Source organism: Sander lucioperca, chromosome 2, assembly GCF_008315115.2.
Source record: "Sander lucioperca isolate FBNREF2018 chromosome 2, SLUC_FBN_1.2, whole genome shotgun sequence".
Taxonomy (NCBI): domain Eukaryota; kingdom Metazoa; phylum Chordata; class Actinopteri; order Perciformes; family Percidae; genus Sander; species Sander lucioperca.
Genome location: NC_050174.1, coordinates 18176813 through 18197555, shown reverse-complemented (window position 1 = coordinate 18197555; position 20743 = coordinate 18176813). Strand labels below are relative to the sequence as shown.

The 20743-nt window shown below is 40.1% G+C and overlaps 2 protein-coding genes across 2 annotated transcripts in view; one reads left to right on the top strand and one right to left on the bottom strand.

Annotated features, from left to right (window-relative positions):
* The window catches only part of LOC116048216 (bryoporin-like), a 59631-nt gene extending 53664 nt beyond the window's left edge, over positions 1-5967 (top strand). The window contains exon 4 of the mRNA XM_035994496.1: positions 5458-5967. Coding sequence (XP_035850389.1) covers positions 5458-5884 — 427 coding nt within the window. The 3' untranslated portion in view covers positions 5885-5967. The remainder of the gene's footprint in view (positions 1-5457) is intronic.
* Positions 5968-13285: 7318 nt separating this feature from the next.
* Positions 13286-19162, bottom strand: LOC116048185 (zinc finger protein 628-like). Its single transcript, XM_031297163.2, has 2 exons — positions 18901-19162; positions 13286-14523 (listed from the first exon to the last, which is right to left on the bottom strand). Exons 1-2 carry the CDS (start codon positions 19091-19093, stop codon positions 13478-13480), a joined length of 1239 nt encoding a protein of 412 aa, XP_031153023.1. The 5' UTR covers positions 19094-19162; the 3' UTR covers positions 13286-13477.
* Positions 19163-20743: the final 1581 nt, after the last annotated feature.

Sequence of the window (20743 nt, the reverse complement as noted above, 5' to 3'; positions counted from 1 at the left end):
ATATCGGTCAAGAGTTACCTTCTCATCTTTAAGTGTGTTGATCACACTGTCAGGTACGTTTGGTTGCATTCAGGAAGATGAATACCTTCTTCTTGGCAGCCACTTTGACTCAGATTGGTTTCTCGTAAGCACGAGATACTTTTGCGTGCTTATGAGTAAAGTATCTTGTGCGCACGAGAAAAATTAAATTCCCCCGGTCCCTTTAGATCCCATATGTCAAACTCAAGGCCCGCGGGCCAAATCCGGCCCCTCGCAGATTTTGATGCGGCCCGCATTAGGCAGCACAGTGGCTCAGTGGTTAGCACTTCTGCCTCACTGCAAGTAGGCACTGCAGAGTTCGATCGCTGGTCGGGGCAGAGTTGGATCCCCGGTCCGGGCAGGGCCTGTCTGTGTGGAGTTTGCATGTTCTCCCCGTGTTTGCGTGGGTTTCCTCCGGGTGCTCCGGTTTCCTCCCACCATAAAGACATGCATGCTAGGTAACTAGGACTACAGTTGAAAATTAGCCAACTGGCTAACACTGGCGCATTTACAGAAATGTTGATTAATGTGCATTGTCCTAATGAAATGCACACATTTAGTTTTTGTAGCTTTTTCCAATGTTTTTTGTCCCGTTTTATGATGTTTTTTCCACAATGTTTTTGTTGCTTTTTTCAACTTTTGTCATTTTTTCTTTGATGGCTAAGTTACTTTTTTTGCTGACTTTTTGGGGTCTTTATGTCGACCAAGCTGTAAGTGAGAAGATTATATGAGACATGCAATAACACAATAAAAGATGCTTGACTTTTACCATGAAATAATAGCATGTGAATAACCTAAACATGTCTGGCCCTGGACGTGATTCTTATTTTCCAGCGTGGCCCTTCTTGGAATTGAGTTTGACAATCCTGCTTTAGGGACTAGCTTTTGGACTTCGGGGACATAAAAAAGATAAAAATATGGGCCTTTAACAGCTTCCAAATTGGACAAACCCTGAGTTTCCTTCATGTCATTTCTCTGCACGGATCACATTTCTATGGCACTCCTCAACGAGACTGAGAAACAAACTGACGATGATATATAATAGTGGTTCTTCCTTAGTGTTGCATGATGCAATATGTTGATATACTTCTTTATATCTCTATACTCTGCTGCCTGTTCTCTAAGTCAATGTGTTGAGACCCGATGAGACATTCAGGTTCACGGTGTTATCGCTCTTTGTATGCACGACCCAACGTATGAATGTGCTTTCTATACGATACTGTTGAACTGTTGTTTACACGGATCTTGTGCTTTACAGGTGTTCTTACATTTCTATCAGGTGTTTTATGTACGATGTGTTGTGAGGCAGGGAATAATAGGACCCAAACGCAGAGAAGCACACACGCAGGCAGAAGTCTTGAGCTTGAGGATTTAATAACACAAAGCGGCAGTACAAGGACTGGAAAAACACAGGGAAAAACGCGGAGAAAAAAATACCAAAAAAGCACAAGGCTGAAACAAAACTGACAAAATACAAATTAGAAGAACGAGGAACACAAACTCACGCAGACTGGGCACGGACACAAACAGACACAAAACAATCCAACAAGAGGCAAAGGGAACACAGAGGTAATGAACAAATGAGGGACAGGTGATAAGACAGGTGAAACACATCAGGGCGGGGCAGGGTAATCAACAGAGGCGGGAAACAGAAAGTAAAACTAGACATGACAAGACAGAAAACAGACTATCAAAATAAAACAGGAAACAGGAATAACCGACAGAAAACATGAAATCAACTAAACACAGAAACTTGACAACACAACACAGAACACCGGACTTAACCAAAAAATACACAATACACAGAACACAGTCAAGACAGGGTAAACACAATAAACAAGGATATAACTAAACAGAAATATACAGAATAAATATACAAAAACAGGCAACATACAGAAATAATAATAAAGGCAACCGAAATATACAAAAACAGGCAACAGTAATGTCCAAACCATAACACGATGCAACGATAAAATTTGGAATGCAACATTGACAGAGAGAAGAGTGGGTTTGGTTTGGTTGGTTTTCACAGTGTGGATAACTGCTGCCCCCTGCAGACAGTACAGATTACTACTGCAGCTTCACAACATGAAATTAAAAATAATTAAAAAAACACACGGACTGCTCTGCAAACAGTCATGCTTGTTGACTTTCTTTATATTATACTTCTGCTAGATACTGCATGGACTCACACAATTGGTTCACTGCTGTTATGTTATTCACACTTTACTTTATTTATTTCACTCTGAACAACTTATACTTTAGCTGGTTTTATTTGTGCTTTTCTCCTCATGACAATGGCTGCAGAGTTGTTTTGAACCCACTGGCTGCTGAGCTCAGAGTCAGGTTCAGTTCTTCCCAATTTTTTTAGCAGCTGCTTCTGCTGCCAGACCCCACGCCCCCTCTCACCCTATTGGCGTTTTTTTATGTCTTTGGGGGAGTTTTTCTTCCCCTTTCCCTTTCCTCTGCTCCTTTGGCAGACATCCTTTTCAAAAGAATGTTTTTTGTCTGTGTTGCATAAGAGCCCACAGAAGCCTCTGCAGCCGTAGTATTTCCCAGTTTTTTGTTTTCAGCCGCATTTTGGTGAGTTTTCGTTCTGCTTCTTGATGTTTTTTCAGTCCTTCTTGTAGGACATTTAGAGTTGCAGATCTTCTGGGAGACTTTGATTCTTTTTCTGTCTCATATTTCCTGGAATGAAGCGTCATGCGATCGCTCCTCAAGCAGTCTTGAGCTCCTTTCCTTCTTCTTTTTCTCCACCAAGCCTATAAGCTCTTTTTTATTGATCTGTTCACGTGGTCTTCCCAATCTGATTCTTCTCGGGTCCTTTCTGGGGTTGCAAATTGTTCATCTTCATTATCCTCCTCTTCCTCTTGCTCTCGTCCTTTGCCGCTATGCCTTTGGCCTTCGCCTTAATTGATTTTTTCTCCTTCCCTATCGCAGGACACAATGTTCCACTCCACAAGGCATGACAATCCTCATCTTCTTCGTCGTTTTGCCCCCGTGTACTTTCAAAATCTCCTTTTTTATTGACTGGGTTGGGTCACCATTCCAGCTTCACAACGTGTGTGTGTGTGTGTGTGTGTGTGTGTGTGTGTGTGTGTGTGTGTGTGTGTGTGTGTGTGTGTGTGTGCCACTGAGTCACAGAAAAGGACAATCAGAAAAACAGTTACAACTGCCAGCAAGTTACTTGGGAGAACACTATCGAGCATTGAACACATTTACAAAGACAGACTGGTGAGAAAGGCCAATAACATTCTATGTGATTACACACACCCCCCTGGCATCTCATTCTAAACTACTGCCATCTAAGCGTTGTTTCTGCCCACAGATCCAAATTCTCTTAAAAGCCTTAAATCAGTCCAAATAAGCTAGATGTCCAGCGGGCCTGGTTATACCCAAGGGTGTATTGTAGTGTGTGATATATGTTCTTCATGTTATGTGTCGGTGTCTGATGTAGGGACTATTTGTTTGTATCATATGTCTGATGTCCTGTCATGAAGTTCCTCGTGACTGTGCCACAAACCCAACTGCCCCATGGGGACAATTAAGTTATCTACTACTACACTCTTCTTGTGGACTGTAGTAAACCCTTTCCTCTTAATGGAACAACCTGTTTTCAGAACTCAGCTGTACTTTCCAGATTGATGAAACCACTTCCTGTCTGAACAACAACATCAATCTGCCGCTTCACCGAGGAGCAGTCTCAACCACACCTGGACTATTAGGAACATCCAAACAGACTATCATCTCATCGCTGCTGTAAGTCAGACACTTTTACCTGTTCATTTTTTTTTTTTTATGAAACAACAACGTAATAATTAAAATCTGGTTATATCTGTTGCTTCTTTAATGTCAGTTTAAATAAAATGCTCATATTATGCTCATTTCCAGGTTCATAATTGTATTTAGAGGTTGTATCAGAATAGGTTTACATGGTTTTGTGGTATATTGACAACCTATAACATTCTATACACTTTGACTTAAGAGTTGGTATAAGGAGATGCATGAACTTTACCCTACATTTACTGAGAACATCTGGAAATCGTTAACATGAGTAGAGGTCCCCCCAAGACAGAAGAGACCTTTGTTGGAGTTGTGCCAGATAACAGGCATTGATTGGTCAGTTATCCGATCCAATGGTATACTTACAAATCACGTCCTATGCTAATTCAATGCCTTGAGATATAAGTTTTGTCCACACAAAGAAAAGGCAGAGCGGCAAATTTTGAGGTTTGGGTTGGTCGTTCTCCAAGCTCTCTGCAGGAGTTTGTAAAATTGATGCTGAATCTTTGCTTGTAATAAACCTTTTTATAATCAAGAACAGTGTCGGCGGATTCCTCTTCATACAGCATCATAGCATTACTATTTAAGACACCACAGTTTAATTTTCAGAAAACACCATATTTTTGTTGTACTGCACATTGCTGCAGCTCCTCTTTTCACCCTGTGTGTTGAGCTCTCTGTTTTAGCTACAGAGTAAGACATCTCACTTCTGTTCCATCTTTGTTTGGAGTCGCACATGAGGAAGGGCTCAACCTTTCCTTTCCACACATGAACATGACAGCTGGCTCCAGACGTCTGCCTATATGACATTATATAGTCATTAAAATCAATACCAAATCACCGTCATCCTCTTTCTCGCTGTACAGGTTGAAGACATCATGGCGAGTAAAGGTTTAACCTATCGCGAGTGTACCATTGAGATTGAGAATAAGTGCCCTGAGTTCACCCTGTGTAACCCGCAGTGAGTATATATTTAACTTTCTATCAATGTGTGTCTTTTCCTTGGCGCATTGCTATAACGATGGAGGATTTGCACCGTGATATTTTTATTCGTAATCTTCTGCATGTGTGTGTGCTGCTGTGCGTCCCTGTGTGTGTGTAACAAGCATAGTGTGCACGCACTGTGCACGAGCCTAGGAGCATTTTACTAATGCTCTGTTAAAATAACAATGAAATTCTGCGTTATTGACTTTAGACCAGGTTTTTGTTGGTCAATGGCGCGATCACTTCCCGCTGCCTCAAGATAGCAATACTCCCAGAATTCACCTGAACACATCTCCCTGTAAGAGCAGCACGCCCAGAATGCACCTGAACACATCTCCCTGTAAGAGCAGCACGCCCAGAATGCACCTGAACACACCTCCCTGTAAGACCAGCACGCCCAGAATGCACCTGAACACACCTCTCTGTAAGACCAGCACGCCCAGAATGCACCTGAACACACCTCTCTGTAAGACCAGCACGCCCATGGGTGCACAGATGGGCGCAGGTGCATTTGCTATTTAAACGACGCGGGCGCTGGACAGGAAATTTATAACTGCGTCGGTCCTAAAATAGCAAAGACACTTGGCTTTGCGCTGCGTCAGGTGCAAGATAGAACGCCGAATGTTTCAGTGACTAACTCCGAGGTTTTTTTTTTCTTGCTTGTGTCACCAGGGTGTACACTAAAAGTGGATTCTGTAAGAGTCCTCTGCCGCCAACACTTGGCCCGTCTGAATTTGGCAAAGCTCAGTTCAACAAGACCTTGTACTCGGCACGTGGAGCTGTTGGAGTCTTCACTTACGATCTCCAGAATAAGTCCAAAGAGGAATGCCTTGAAAAAGTGGCTATCATGTTCTCTGTCCCTTATGACTACATCCTGTACTCGAACACGTACGCAGTGGGAGTCTTTGACCATTATAAAAAGTGTGATGAAAGCCTTTTTGAAGAGATGTGTAACATCAAGCACCCACACTCAGGGTTCGTCAGAGGTAAAGCTAAAGACTCCCAAAGTCTGACTCACAAAGGTGAACATGTTACCGTCCGAGCCACCATGTCAAACAGCGGCACATCTGTCGTCAAGGTACAGGTGTGCATCAAATGAAATATGAAGCATCACAGAACTCTTCAGACCTGATTTTTTTTTCTATTCTTCCCTGCACCTTTAACCCTTGTGTTGTCTTCCCGTCGACCATGCAACTTTTGGTTTTTCTGGGTCAAAATTTAAACCGTAAGAAGCTTTTTGTCGCTGTTTTTTTGACATTTGTTCTTTTTTTTTACCACGTTTTTGAAGCTTTTTCCGACATTTTGTCACTTTTCCGGAGTTCTTTGTCGATTTGTTATGCGCTTTTGTCGTTTTTGTTCTTGTTTTTTTCGACATTTTTGTTACTTTTTTTCAACGTTCTTTTATTAATTATTTTCTTCAAATGTTATAAAATTGAATAAATTTGGGTTTTCTTTCAACCAAATTGTCAAAAAAAAAATAATGTGGATGGTTCCCTACAACGCTCTTCACAAGTTAAATAAATGATCAGTTCACTACTTTTATTGAATTTGGGTTTTTTATTCAATTTCACAACAGTTAAAAAAAAAAAAAATAGCAATAAAAAATGTCGGGAAAAAATCCAACTAAAACGGCAGAAAAGTGTAAAAAAAATAATCGACAAATACAGACAAAAGTGACTAAAATGTCGGAAAAAGCTTGAAAAACGTCAAATTTTTTTTTTATTTAAAAAAAAAAAAAAAAAGTCAAAAAACGCAGAAAACAAATCGACAAAAAACTTTGAAAATAGTGACAAAAACGTCGGGAAAAGCTTCTAAAACATCGAGAAAGGTGACAAAAATGATTAAAAAAGCGTGTCGAAAAAGAAAAAGTTTGTATTTTAAATTTTGACCCAGAAAATCAGAAAATTTCCTGGTCGAAAAATAGACATCGCAAGGATTAAAGCAGTAAATGTTTACGTTAATCTTGATCGCTATAGATATGCTAGTACTTTCGACTGAAAAAAAACCGACCTGAATCAGTGCAGGCAACACGGAGTAGCTGCAGCTACGTATACGAGCTTCCACTGAGCTAAAACCATAGACAGTATATAAGAGTGGACCAACAGATCCCGTTGCTCTGGACAGAGACCAGTGAAGGCCGTTAGAAGCACTTTTCCGGTGAGCGAGTTACTGCGCAGCCTCCAACTGAGAGAGACGACGTAAATGTGACGTGAGCAACCTGTCTGAAAGTTGGAAGTCTTCTGGTAGCTGTGCCAAGAGAAATCTCAATCATTCCCAATCTAGCAGAGACGGAGAGCGTAGGTATATGTAAGGAGATAACATGGACATAGGCTAATTATTGATCACTAAAATTCTAGTTAACATTAGTAATTAAACTTAAACAGCTGATGTAAGTCCAAACTGCCTGTACTACACGGTAATTCCTCTACTATGCGACAGTAAGTCGAGTGGTTATGACACAATCGTTAGCCTATTTTTACGTCTGTCAAAGTGACGTCAAAATGAATGGCAGTCAATGGAATGCTAACGGGAGGTGAGTGCTTATTAGCATCAAAATGGCGCCATAGGAGGTTTGGATTGTGAGGAGACGCTTACCCCCTTGGCTAAAACGGCAGTTGTCTGGGCTTTTTAGAGTGCCTTTGTGCCTCTTAACAGACACAAAATGCAATTAAAATGTCTGTGCAACGTGAACGGGGCCCTTACGTGACAACAAGATGCGTTTTCAACTCAGACATTGTTTAAATTCACCTACCCTGTCTCAATCCTGCCGGTAGGTAGCTTGCCCTGTTAGCTGTTAGCTGCTAACTGCCGTCCGTGATAAGTGTGTTCAGCCAGGCTTCTGTTATAATTATCACGCAGCAGTTCCGTGGGTGTTTGTAGCTCATCCATTTTGTGTGTGATCGATCTGCTGTTGGTGAGTAGGAGGCTTGGCTGTATCGATTTTGCGTGGTTGTTCCCTTAGCCGCGCTAGCATGCCCAACAGGCATTCTCTGCACACTGTTTACCTTTTCCTGCTACACCGGGAATGTAACACCTAAGCATCTTGTTGTCACGTAAGGGCACTGTTCATGTTGCACAGACATGTTAATTGTATTTTGTGTCTGTTAAGAGCCACAAAGGCACTCTAAAACTTGCCCCGACAACTGCCGTGTTAGCTCAGTGGAAGCTCGTAGATGTAGCTGCAGCTACTCCGTGTTGCCTGCACCGATTCGGGTCGTGTTTTTTTCAAACGAAAGTACACGCATGTTTATTGCGATCAAGATTAACGTAAAAATTGGCCGGAATTCTCCTTTAAGTTAACGAAAAAGTGTATTAGATTAACATCAACTCTAACATCTTACTATGCCTTTAAAAGATGTAACCCTATTCTGGTACAACCTCTAAATACAATTATGAACTTTAACTCAAAAGATTAATCAACTTTCATTTCATAATGTCACTTTTTTTTTTCTTGACATTAGTTTATCTTTATATATCTGAATCTGTGTATGTTTATTCATTTAATAACTGTGTGTGTGTATACTTCATATAATCACTCGGGTCTGAAAGAAAATAAACTCTGAACATCAACAACATGGTCCGAGATTTATTTCTTAAATACAAAATGTTGACGAATTAATCTACTGTGAGTGGAATCAAACTATGGAACCCCAATGTGCATTTTAAATTAAAGTAAAAAGGGTAACTTTGTTATTTTCAACCTGAACCTTATGTTTTTGTGTCTAAGTGACTAATGTGAACAAAAACCGGAAAAAGGTAACGTGGCTGAGACGGTTCAACACAAAAACAAAAGCTAAAACACAAACCGAAAACTAAAACACATGTATTTGTGTTGTAGCTTTTGCGTTTGTGTTGAACCGTCTCGGCCACCGTAAAAAGGCCTTATTCTGAATATCTGATGCTGTTTACATGACCTGCATCATATTGGGTATATTGGTGTGCATGTTAACGTATTCATTGTTTTAGAGGCACGACAGTTTCACTAAACATTTATTCTAGTGATTATAACAATAAGCTGTCATTGGTTTATTTTGATAAGTTATTTTATGCATGCAGCCAAAAATATTCAAGATTATAGACCCTTTGCAAACACGTGACCACGACCACGTGACCACGCCATGATGGATGGCAAAATCACCGAAAGCACAAGCTAAACAGTGTATTAGACGAGCGGAAAGTTTCATTATTTTCAATCAGTTTGAAATACATAACGCTAAATAAACTATATTTATGGCTTTATGGCTTCTTCTGTTGAACAACAAATTGTCGTGCCGTTATCGGTCGAGGTAGAGCTAACTGCGGGGGGAGGTACCTCATAATGGTAACATCTATTCTTTACTTAAGTAAAGATTTATATAACACGTAGCCCATGTTTTTAGAGGACATGGTCGGTCGTGGCTACCAACATACCGTTGTTCACTGGGTATGCCAATGCAACTATCTAATGGATGCCTGAACACATCCCAACTCTGGGAAGTGCAGTCATTAATTATCTATCACACGTTAATCCATGCATTAAAAAAAGAGTGTATATGATCAGGAGTAACCACACATAATTGTAACATCTAGCCATCTTCTTATCTGTGATTATATTCGCTGCGTAGCCTATGTTTAGATTTGACCGGTGGATAATACGACGCGATGGGCAGCAGCTAGCGAGCAGTCCAAAGCTAGCTGCAGCTAGCTCGTCAGCTAGCCGGGGTAGGAGCTCCGCAGACCCGCATTTAACTCGTTTTTTTGGCTTTTTGAAGCTAGTTTCCGTGCCATGTCATCTTTAATTTAACCAATATTTTTGTATGTGTTAAATTAAATGATCAAGGGAACGGCTTTCTTTTTGGGATATGTAGGTCAGTCAATAACCGATGTTAGTTATGTGGGGCATCATCGGGTTGACCTGTTAGCAGGAACAGCTGGTTAGCACGGCAGCTAGCTAGCTGGTTGAGGATAATTTTATTTATCAGTCATTTAAAACAGAAAGGCAATACATACACATGCTTGTGTTGGTGAGGATTACTCCATTTAAACAAGCAATAACTTTAGTGTGTATAGAGCCAACATATTTTCACATGTAAATCGGTAAACTATGTGTTTATTAACCAAAACTAGAGTTGTGATGGTTGGTACGTGTACGACCCAAAACGGCTTTTCATAGTTTTATTTAGTTTCTGTCGACTTTGAAAAAAGTGTATTTTACGATGCTAAAATGACTTTTTTATAAAATGACTGTTTATTACCATGGAATCTGATGGGTTTAGCGAACGCAATTTCACGGATGTTTTTATGTTTAAAAAAAGGATCTTACTCTTTTAACAGAAAGGTCAACCTCCTTAGAAATCCTTTCCATAAGAGACACTTAGAATATTAATCTGAGTCTGTCAGTGACAAAAGGAGCACTTTAGTGAAGGTAAATACAAGCTGGACAAGGGACGGTTCGTTATTTATTTAAAGTGCCACCGGAGGAGTTTTGGGATCTTTAGTAAAACTAGACTTGACCCTCCCTTCGCTAGTAAAATATTTTTCTATGACCCTCCAAAATGATTGTAGAAAGAGGCATAACCCTCCCCATCAATTTATGGATGCCTTCTGTACTGGTTAGCACTTGACATAGATATGCAGATGCCCTTTATTTTTTACAGCCATGACTTACATGAGTTAACCTCTGCCTTCTCATCTTACACATCACACTCCTCTGTTATGGTGTGGTGGCCATTTCAGTAGATTTACTCACTAACATTGTTGTGGAAACACAATAAGCATGGGAACTAAATGCACACTTCCTGCATTACTTCAAATACTAAGTTACTCCTCTAATTAACTAGTATTCACCTGAAATAAAACAATAAAACATTGAGACCATTCAGCAAAGCACACTGAGTAATTAATTCAACACACAAACTGGTTGCTATGGATTCGTTACTAGGCTTCCTCAGTCATTGTATATTTTAGCTATATAGGTAAAGCTGCCGAAGCTGAACCTTATATTCTAAAACATATATGTTTATTTTTAAAGCAGATTTTAAATTACATTGTAACAATTTAACAATTCACCCTTATTAAATCCAATTGCAGCACAGCTGTCTTGGAACGCAATAGACAGACGGTGGCGGAATGCCCCGACACTTAAATTCAACTAAAATGTAACGGTGAACACTCAGTGTTCGACCTACAGTCTGTTGAGATGCCTCTCCAAACGCAGAAATGAAGCGCAGTCACACCATAAAAACGTTAAGACACGTTAAGAAAAAAAAATCTGTATTTTGCCGTAATCCAATGACACGGAAAAAAAGTAATCCACAGCGATCAATAGATCCACAAAAAGTTAAATGACACGGTGTATCCAGCAAGGCCTACGCACGTCACATTCACCAGCCAGCTCCAAACAGGTGAACGAGGCCTCTCCACTTCACCGTTTAAACAAAGTGGAATGAACGTATAAAAGTCCAAATCTACACAAAACCCACAATCAATTAGTAAGCTGACATCAAATGTATATACATGGCATTTAGAAAACCTTTATTGCAACGTTGGCACGGCAAGATGTCCAGACTAGTGCAATAGTAACTTGTTTTTTGCGTCCTGCTGCTCCCATCGTCAGCCAGGTAATATTTTTTTTACTAAAGCAGTATATGAAATCTGATGTATTACCACCATTTAGTTGTTTTGTGATATTTCAAATATTTATAAAATGTCTGGTCATGCCAAACATAATTATTCCACTCATTTTTTAAACAATGCAATTACCCGTTTCAGCCACCAGGGGGCAGTGCTCCCTTTGCCGCCCACCAGCAAACTCATGGGTCAGACCCATCTGGTAGCAAAGGAGGGCCGAGACTAAGAGCTACATGGAAAAATATGCACCAAACAAGCCACTTTGAAATTTTGCTGTTTCATGAATACAAAAGTTGTGTGACACACTCCCACCCCCCCCAGACTAAAAAATGTTGGGTGACCCTCCCCTCAACAAAGAATAAAAAGACATGACACGCCCCTATTTTCCTCCAGTGGTCCATTCCATAAATACCGAACGGTCCCTAACTTCCATTGTAGCTTGTTTCTCTGCTTAATACTGACCAATGTCGCTGATTGTTGTTCCCATCAGTCACTTAAGACACTAAAACATGGAGAACACAGGGTCCAGGTTGAAAAAAAATCGGAAGTTACCCTTTAACTGAGAGCAAAAGAAAATCCAAATCACAGATGAGGAGTGTGCACAAGTGTAAATATGTGATTTTATAAACAAACAGAAATCAATTGACGTTTTAGAGGCACGACAGTTTCACTGAACATTTATTCTGCCTAAAAAAAACTACCAAGATGTTTCACATCGATACAAAATACTGATAATCTGACAGAAAAGACTGACACACACATTCACACTGTGACCGGTTCATTTCCCATCATGCCTCACTGAGGGTCTCCAGAACTCCTGAATTTTCTCAAGACAAAAAAGTTCAAAACTTTTCTAACACAACATACAAATAAATAAATAATATATTATATTCTATGTTTAGGTTATTGCAGAAAACCAGTCTTCTCTGAAGCAGGAAAGTTTATTTTTAAAACGCTTTGAGCAGTTGTGACTTGTGTCACACAGCTGGGATGACTCTGTCGTCTCCAGATGTGGCCAGCTGTTTGCTGTCTCTTGCAGATTATGTAAATCAACAAATATGGAGGCGTGGATGATGTCAGAGCGACGGCGTAGCTGCCTATGAACTGCTTCCTGTCCCGTTCAGGAAAAAAAAAAAAAAAGTGCATTAACGGGTCATTTAGTTTAGTTTTTTTCAACCTGGACCCTATTTTCCCATGTTTTTGTGTGCAAGTGACTGATGGGAACAACAATCTTTGAAACTGGTCCAGTATTATGAAACCCTATAGGGCAAATGTTTCCGCTGACAGACTCAGATTATTCTAAGTGTCTGACAACATTATGGAAAGGATCCCTACAGAGATAGACCTTTTAAAACCTCTTTAAGACCTTTCTGTTTAACCAGAAACAGCTCTGAGGTCGCTAGCGCCAAACCCACCAGACTCCATTTAAATAATCAGTACTTTTAGTGTGTATAGAGCCAACATATTTTGACATGTAAAATCAGTAAACTATGTGTTTATTTCAACCACAACTGGAGTTGTAATGGTTGGAAAAGTGGAAAGACGACCCAAAAACAGCTTTTCATAGTTTTATTTTGTTTCTGTCCACTTTGAATGAAGTGTGTTTTACGATGCTAAAATGTTTATTTACATGGAGTCTGGTTGGTTTAGCGAACGCAATTTTGCGGCTGTTTTTATGTTTAAAAAAAGGATCTAACTCTTAAACAGAAAGGTCGACCTCCTTAGAAATCCTTTCCATAATGTTGTCAGACACTTAGAATGATAATCTGAGTCTGTCAGCGGCAAAACGAGCACTTTAGTGAACGTAAACACAAGCTGGACAATTGCCCTATTAACTTACATTGTAGCTTGTTTTGCTGCTTAATACTGGACTAATTTCAAAAGGTTGTTGTTCCCATCAGTAACTTAAGACATAAAAACATGGAGAACATAGGGTCCAGGTTGAAAAAACACTGGAAGTTACCCTTTAAAGACTGTCAGCAGAAGTCAGCGGGAATGTAGCTAGAATAAGCATTTATGCTGAGCGGTGTGTCTTTGTGCGTGGACTTCCCCGCCGCTCTCTCCCTCTACTTAAACGGACCAATCAGGCATTGGCCACGAAGCACATGTCCCTCTTGATGTGTATCTGCAGGCTGCCGGCGCTGGTGAAGGTCCTGGAGCAGCGGACGCAGCGGTACGGCTTCTCTCCCGAGTGCGTGCGCTTGTGTTTCTTCATGGTGTCGCCGTCGCTGAACGTGCGGCAGCAGTACGGGCAGCTGTACGGCCGCTCCCCCGTGTGGATGCGCAGGTGGCGCCGTAGGTTCCCCCTCTGGCTGAAGCTCTTGGAGCAGAAGGTGCAGCGGTGCGGCCTCTCGCCCGTGTGCGTGCGCAGGTGGCGCCGCAGGTCGGCCGACTGCGCGAAGGACTTGCAGCACCAGTCGCAGGCGTACGCCTTCCTCTTCTGCTCCAGGTGGAGGCGGAGGCTGCCGGCCTGGCCGAACGCCTCGCCGCAGCGTGGGCAGCGGTGCACAAGTTCGGGGACGTAACCGGCCACCGCCGCCGGGGCATCATCGTTCGCCGTCGGCACTAACTCCTGAGAGGGCTTCCTGTTTCGGTGAGCTTCGTGTCGATCTGCACGCACCACCACCGTCCTGTTTGGGACGCTCGGCTGCGTCTGCGTGGCGCCAGGCGCTGTCAGAGAGTCCGTGCCGTCGCGTTCGCTCACTTTGTATTCCTCGGGTTCGCTCTTGATTAGAGCAGCGGGAGCCGGCGCTGGCGCCCGGGGCTCCTCGCTGAGCACAGGAACTTTAATGTGGATTTTAGGCACCGAGGCGCAGGGAGGATTCAGCGAGGAGTGAGAAGGGAGAGGCAACGCGTTCCCAAACGCCTCAACCGGAGCGTCCGGCTTCGGAGCGGGCTCCCAGGCCTCGGCGGGCTTCTCGTCCCCCGGCAGGAGCAGCGGCGCCGGGGAGACATCCCTGTCCCTGTGGGTCGCCAGCAGCTGCAGAGAAACGGGCGGCTGGGCTGCGTTGGCTGGCGGGTGTCTGGGCTGGTTCAGGGTGGAGTCCGGCTCCTCGGGGCGGGGCCTCGGCTCCGGGTCGCAGGGCTGCAGCTCCGGAGACGCCAAGCCGAGACTGGACCGGGTCGACCCTGGAACAACAGAGGATAACACGAGTCAATACGGCAACATTCATTTGTCTTCCCGTCGACCACGCAACGTTTTGTTTTTCTGGGTCAAAATTTTAAATTAAAACTTAATTAAAATTTTAACTTTTTTTATTTAATTTTTAACTTAAAATGTTTTTGTCACTTTTTCCGATGTTTTTCTTAACTTTTCTGATGTTTTTGTCACTTTTTCCTATATTTTTGTCACTTTTTCCAATGTTTTTGTCACATTTTCCGATGTTTTTCTCACCTTTTCCAATGTTTTTGTCGATTTTTTTCTGCATTTAAAAAAAAAATGTTTTTGGTTTGTTTTTCACGTTTTTGAAGCTTTTTCCAACATTCTTTTATGGATTTATTTTCACTTGCTATAAAATTTAATAAAACACCCAAATTCAATGTTTGTTGTAGTGAACCATCCACGTTATTTTTGTGACAATTTGGTTGAAAGAAACCCAAAATTTCTGTTACAAAAACGATTGAAAATGGGTCAAATTTGACCCCGAGGACAACAGGAAGGTTAAAGCCTTTTCATAGACCATTTAAAATGGTCTTTACACACCGACTGCAATAAATAACTCCTGGGCTCCGTCTAAATATTTGAATATTCGTTCAATGTGTAGGTATTTGATTTTCAATTTTGGCATTTAAACATTGGTTTTGTTGATAAAACGCGCACGCCGGCTGAAATCCACTGTGGTGTTTTGTCGGATTAAGCTGATAGCTAAACGTCCGCTAGCCACTGTATGGTTAGACCTTTTTGTTAAAGAGTAAGATCCTTTTTGTTTAACATGAAACAGCCCCGAAATCACCATCACCAAACTACACCAGACTCCATGTAAATAATCAGTACTTTTATCATCGTAAAACACACTTCATTCAAAGTGAACAGAAACTAAATAAAACTACCAAAAGCCGTCTTGGTTCATCTTTCCACTGTTCCAACAATCACCACTCTGGTTTGGTTGAAATTAACCCTTAATTCACACATTTACATGTGGAAATATGCTGGCTCTATACACGCTAAAAGTCCTGATTATTTACATGGAGTCTGGTGGGTTTTGGTGCTGGTGATTTCGGGAGTTTGTGGAACAGCTGACTGTTTCCTCAGTCCCTCCGTCTCTTTCTCGAAGCTGCCTTCATGTGCGGTCACTGTTGAATGTGCATGAATTAGGCCTACTGGTAAAACATTTATAAAATTTATTTTTGTGTCCATTTCATACAGTAGTTAGTGCTGACCAGCTGTGAATAATAACACGATTGTGAATAACGGAATTCCTGTTTAATGCAAACACGAATGTCAGCTGTCAGCTAGCGGGTATAAGTTAGCAGCAGGTTTGATATTCGCTGGATATTCATTTTCGAGTTACCCCCAATTCAGTTTCTTCAATAAAATTCCACTACATTACGAGTGTAGTATGTTGACGACAGTTTAGGCCACTGTATCAAAAAAAATGACAATGGTATTTCTCGTTGCTACCGATTTACGAGCGAAAACAGCACCTCAATCTGTTGGCTGAGTTAGGGACCGTCTACAAATTACAGTGCTCAGGCTGGTGACATAGACTTATGGGATTCTTTCAGGAAAGAAATCACCAAAAATCAATAAAAAGACCTTTTGTAATTCTGATTACTGTAGTAGTAGCCAATGGTGGTCTGCTAGTTACTACAGGTCATATTCTTGTCATGTGTCACATTATAGTGAAACAGGATGGAATTAAAAGTTTAAAATATTCACCAAAAATCAACAAAAGTACATTTCCTCATTCTGATTGCTGTAGTAGTTGCCAAAGGCAGGATGCTACGTACTACAAGTGCATTTTTGCTGATGTTGTGCATAATGGTGAAACAGGATGGAATTAATTGTTTAAAATTCAATGAAAATACATTTCCACATTCTGTTTGATGTAGTGGGCTTGTTGCTAGGCTGCTACTTAATGTAGGTGGATTTTTTAGTGTAACAGGACGGGAATAATTATAAAAAAACACACCAAAGGCATTGTTAACAAGTCATTTTTTAATTACAGAGTAGTAAAGAAGGATGTAGACATGCTTCTTAAACAAAAACAAAGCCCAGTAATGAATAAAAATACCTTTTCTTATTCTCTTGGATGTAGTTGCCAGAGTATTTCTTATTACAGGTCAGATGACATTATCAGATCATTTATCAAAAGGAGTTGACGGAATAGACATTTTCCTGTTTTGGTTACCTCATTTCCTTGTTTGTTGAATAAGATCCCCTTAATTAGTATTTTTTTCCTCTTGTTGTTGTTGGTGTTGTTCAACCCCTAGAGGGCAATATGACCCCAAAATGATCTTACTTTGTAGAATAAACAACATAGAACAAAATCTGTCATGAATAGCTTATAGCTAAGAGACTTGTATTTCTTAGCAAAACATAAATAAAAAATATAAATAATAACATAATATTTATAATAATAAGCGACACTTAAATAAAGTTATAAATAAAGTAATAAATAATAGGCAGCGACACTTAATACAAATAAAAATACTGTAATAATAAATAAGAGGCAGAAAAGATAAATAAAAGTAAACATAATAAATAATATAATAATGAATCTTTCACGTTTTATCTAAAACCTTCAAAAGGCATCTCCTCTCTCAAATGTTGTCCAATCATCTCGATACTTGGCACAGATGATCTTCAGACCAGGCTGCACAAAAGTTAGCACTTTTTGTCTTAAAATTCTAAACAGTTTGGCCATGACAGCCAATCAAACTTGACGGTGAAGCTGCGAAACAGGAAGTAATCCTCATTTCTCAGAAACCCATTGACCTATCATAACCAAACTGGGTAGATAGACTCATGATATCATCCTGAGGGGACCCAAAACAATTGGTGATCTTTGACCTTTAAGGAGGGCAGCAATTAACTCTTATCCTTTCAAGAGTGGATTTAAAAAATATGTTCAATGTCTAGTGATACAGTAAGACCTCCCCATTTAGCTCCTAAACTATTTCTCATGACACTATCATAAGTGATTACCATGAATACCTTGAGTGTGACATCTCAAGGACGGCTAGATGCACATGCTTCAAATTTGGTATGAATGTTTGTATGGACTCAAAGATCAAGTGATTTGATGTGGGAGGTCAAAGGTCAAATTTCAAGGTCAAAACCATTTGAGTGCGATATCTCAAGGACACCTTGACACACATGCTTCAAATTTGGGATGTGTAAAAGTATGGATTGAAAGATGAAGTGATTCAATGCTTTTTCATGAATCTCCCCAACATCCAGCCAGGAACCTTCCATCCACTATTTCAATTCCTTGGCATTGCATTTCTAGTATTTTATTGATTTTTGGTGAATATTTTAATCTTTTAATTCCATCCTGTTTCACCATAATGTGACATATGAGAAAAATATGACATGTAGTAACTAGCAGACCACCATTGGCTACTACTACAGCAATCAGAATGAGGAAATGTACTTTTGTTGATTTTTTGGTGAATATTTTAAACTTTTAATTCCATCCTGTTTCACTATAATGTGACATATGACAAGAATATGACCTGTAGTAACTAGCAGACCACCATTGGCAACTACTACAGTAATCAGAATTACAAAAGGTCTTTTTATTGATTTTTGGTGATTTCTTAACTGAAAGAATCCCATAAGTCTATGTCACCAGCCTGAGCACTGTAATTTGTAGACGGTCCCTAACTCAGCCAACAGATTGAGGTGCTGTTTTCGCTCGTAAATCGGTAGCAACGAGAAATACCATTGTCATTTTTTTTTTTGATACAGTGTCCTAAACTGTCGTCAACATACTACACTCGTAATGTAGTGTAATTTTATTGAAGAAACTGAATCGGGGGTAAGTGGAAAACGAATATCCGGCGAATATCAAACCTGCTGCTAACTTATACCCGCTCTGTCAGCGAATGGAAATTTAAGAAAGTAAGTTTGTAAGCCAGCAGCCCCTTTTTAGTTTCACGTTTAACATAAACCACATACACGTGTTATTTAAAATGATAATGTTACAATAAATTCCAAAGGTTAAATCGGCATATTGGTAAATAATCCAAAAATCGTCGCTTTTAACTTTTAGTAGTTAACAATATTTTCGGAACCGCAGCTAAAGCGCGAAAGGAATAGCGGAAGTAAAACACAAACTGCTAATAAAACTCACATTTGTCATAATATTACAACCTAGTGTTTAAAAGTCACAGCTGCCGAATTTAAAACCAGCTCCTTATCTACACGTGCATACGTTAAAGTCTGTGTTTTAGCCGGGGACTTAACGTTAATTCGCTTTAAAAAGATTAAACTGACATATTTCCCAGCGCAGTTTGGAACGTTATGCGCCTCCGAGCTAGCAGACTTAGCTTGGCCCTTACTCAGCCACTCCGTCTCGGCCTCCAGCAGCAGGATGTCCCGCAGCTGGCTCCGTAGGCTCTCGTTCTCCCGCTTGGTCCTCGCGGTCTCCTCCCGGTACTCGGTCACCGTGTCCTCCACCACGCCCAGGATCTCCTTCACCACCACCGTCAGCCGCTCCGTCAGGTAGGCGTTCAGTAGCTCCAGTTTGGTCATTTTGGAACCATAAACAACGGCGGCTGCGTCCACACCGGAAACAGAACAGGACAACAAACATAACGGGATTCTTTCAGAATAAAAGTCTAAATTTACAAAAACAAAAATGTAACTACAGCTGCTGATCAATTCATCCATTGTTCGATAGATAGAAAAAAAATCATCTGCAGCTGTTTAGATAATACATTAATAATTTAAGCCATTTTTTTGTTTATTTGATAGGGACCATGCATATTTATGAACATTGTTATATAAAAAAACACCATGTAAATATGCCAGAATTAGAGAAAATAACTACTTTTCATCTGCAATCCCTAGGTACACTTTTTTTTTAAGTACACATATATGTATGTATATAGCTACATGTAAAAAATATTTTAAAATGTTTTTTTTTTTTTTAATCTTATTATTTCTGTATATTTATTGTATTTTCTGTGTGTGTATGTCCCTGTAACTGTCTGCTTGTAACAGTAATTTCCCAATTTAGGATTAATAAAGTCCATCTATCTAAATGTGTCATTTCCAAGTTCTCAACTGCAGCGCTGGAAGAAGTATTCAGATCCTTTACTGCAGTAAAAGTACTAATACCACACTGTAAAAAATACTCTGTTACAAGTTAAAGTCCTGCATTGAAAATGTTACTTAAGTAAAAGTCTTTACGTATTATCAGGAAAATGTAGTTACTAGGTTACAAGGGCGTAACTCTGGGTTCAACATTGGGGAGGGGGGGTTGAGATCTCCAACTATTTAGGGACGTCCCGGGACATGTCTGCATGGTTTTCAAAAAAGCGACAAAAACATCGAAGAAATTATCAGAAAAATCTCAAAAAAAAGACAAAAATACGGAGGAAGCGCCAGAGACTTTTTTTTTTTTTTAAAGGTGACTGTTTTATAATGTTTTGTAGACCAACTGATAGAACAAAGCGACAAAAACCTCAAATTGTCGGAAAAAAAACCCCGTCAAAAGACAACTAAAAAGTCCAAAAGAAGCAACAAAAATAAAAAAAAATTAAAAATTCAAGAAAGGCGTCAAACGTCGAAAAATTGTCCCAAAAAAAAAATCAATAAATAATAAAAAAAATGAAAAAGAAAGAAAGAATGAACTTTGAAATTGGTCATGAATTGATTCGCAGCTCTAGTTAAAAAAATGTGTACATTTAGACTTTTATTCTGAAAAGAATACCGTTTCTGCAGCTGACAGACTCAGATTATTATTTTAAGTGTCTGACAACATTATGAAAGGATCCCTACAGAGGTAGATCTTTTTGTTAAAGAGTAAGATCCTTTTAGTTTAACATGAAACAGCCCCAAAATCACCATCACCAAACCCACCAGACTCCATGCAAATAATCAGTAATTTTATCATTGTAAAACACACTTCATTCAAAGTGGACAGAAACTAAATAAAACTATCAAAAGCCGTCTTGGTTCATCTTTCCACTGTTCCAACAATCACCACTCTGGATGGTTGAAATAAACCCTTAATTCACCCATTTACATGTGGAAATATGCTGGCTCTATACACGCTAAAAGTACTGATTATTTACATGGAGTCTGGTGGGTTTGGTGATAGGGATTTCGGGGCTGTTTCATGTTAAACTAAAAGGATCTTACTCTTTAACTAAAAGGTCTATCTCTGTAGGGATCCTT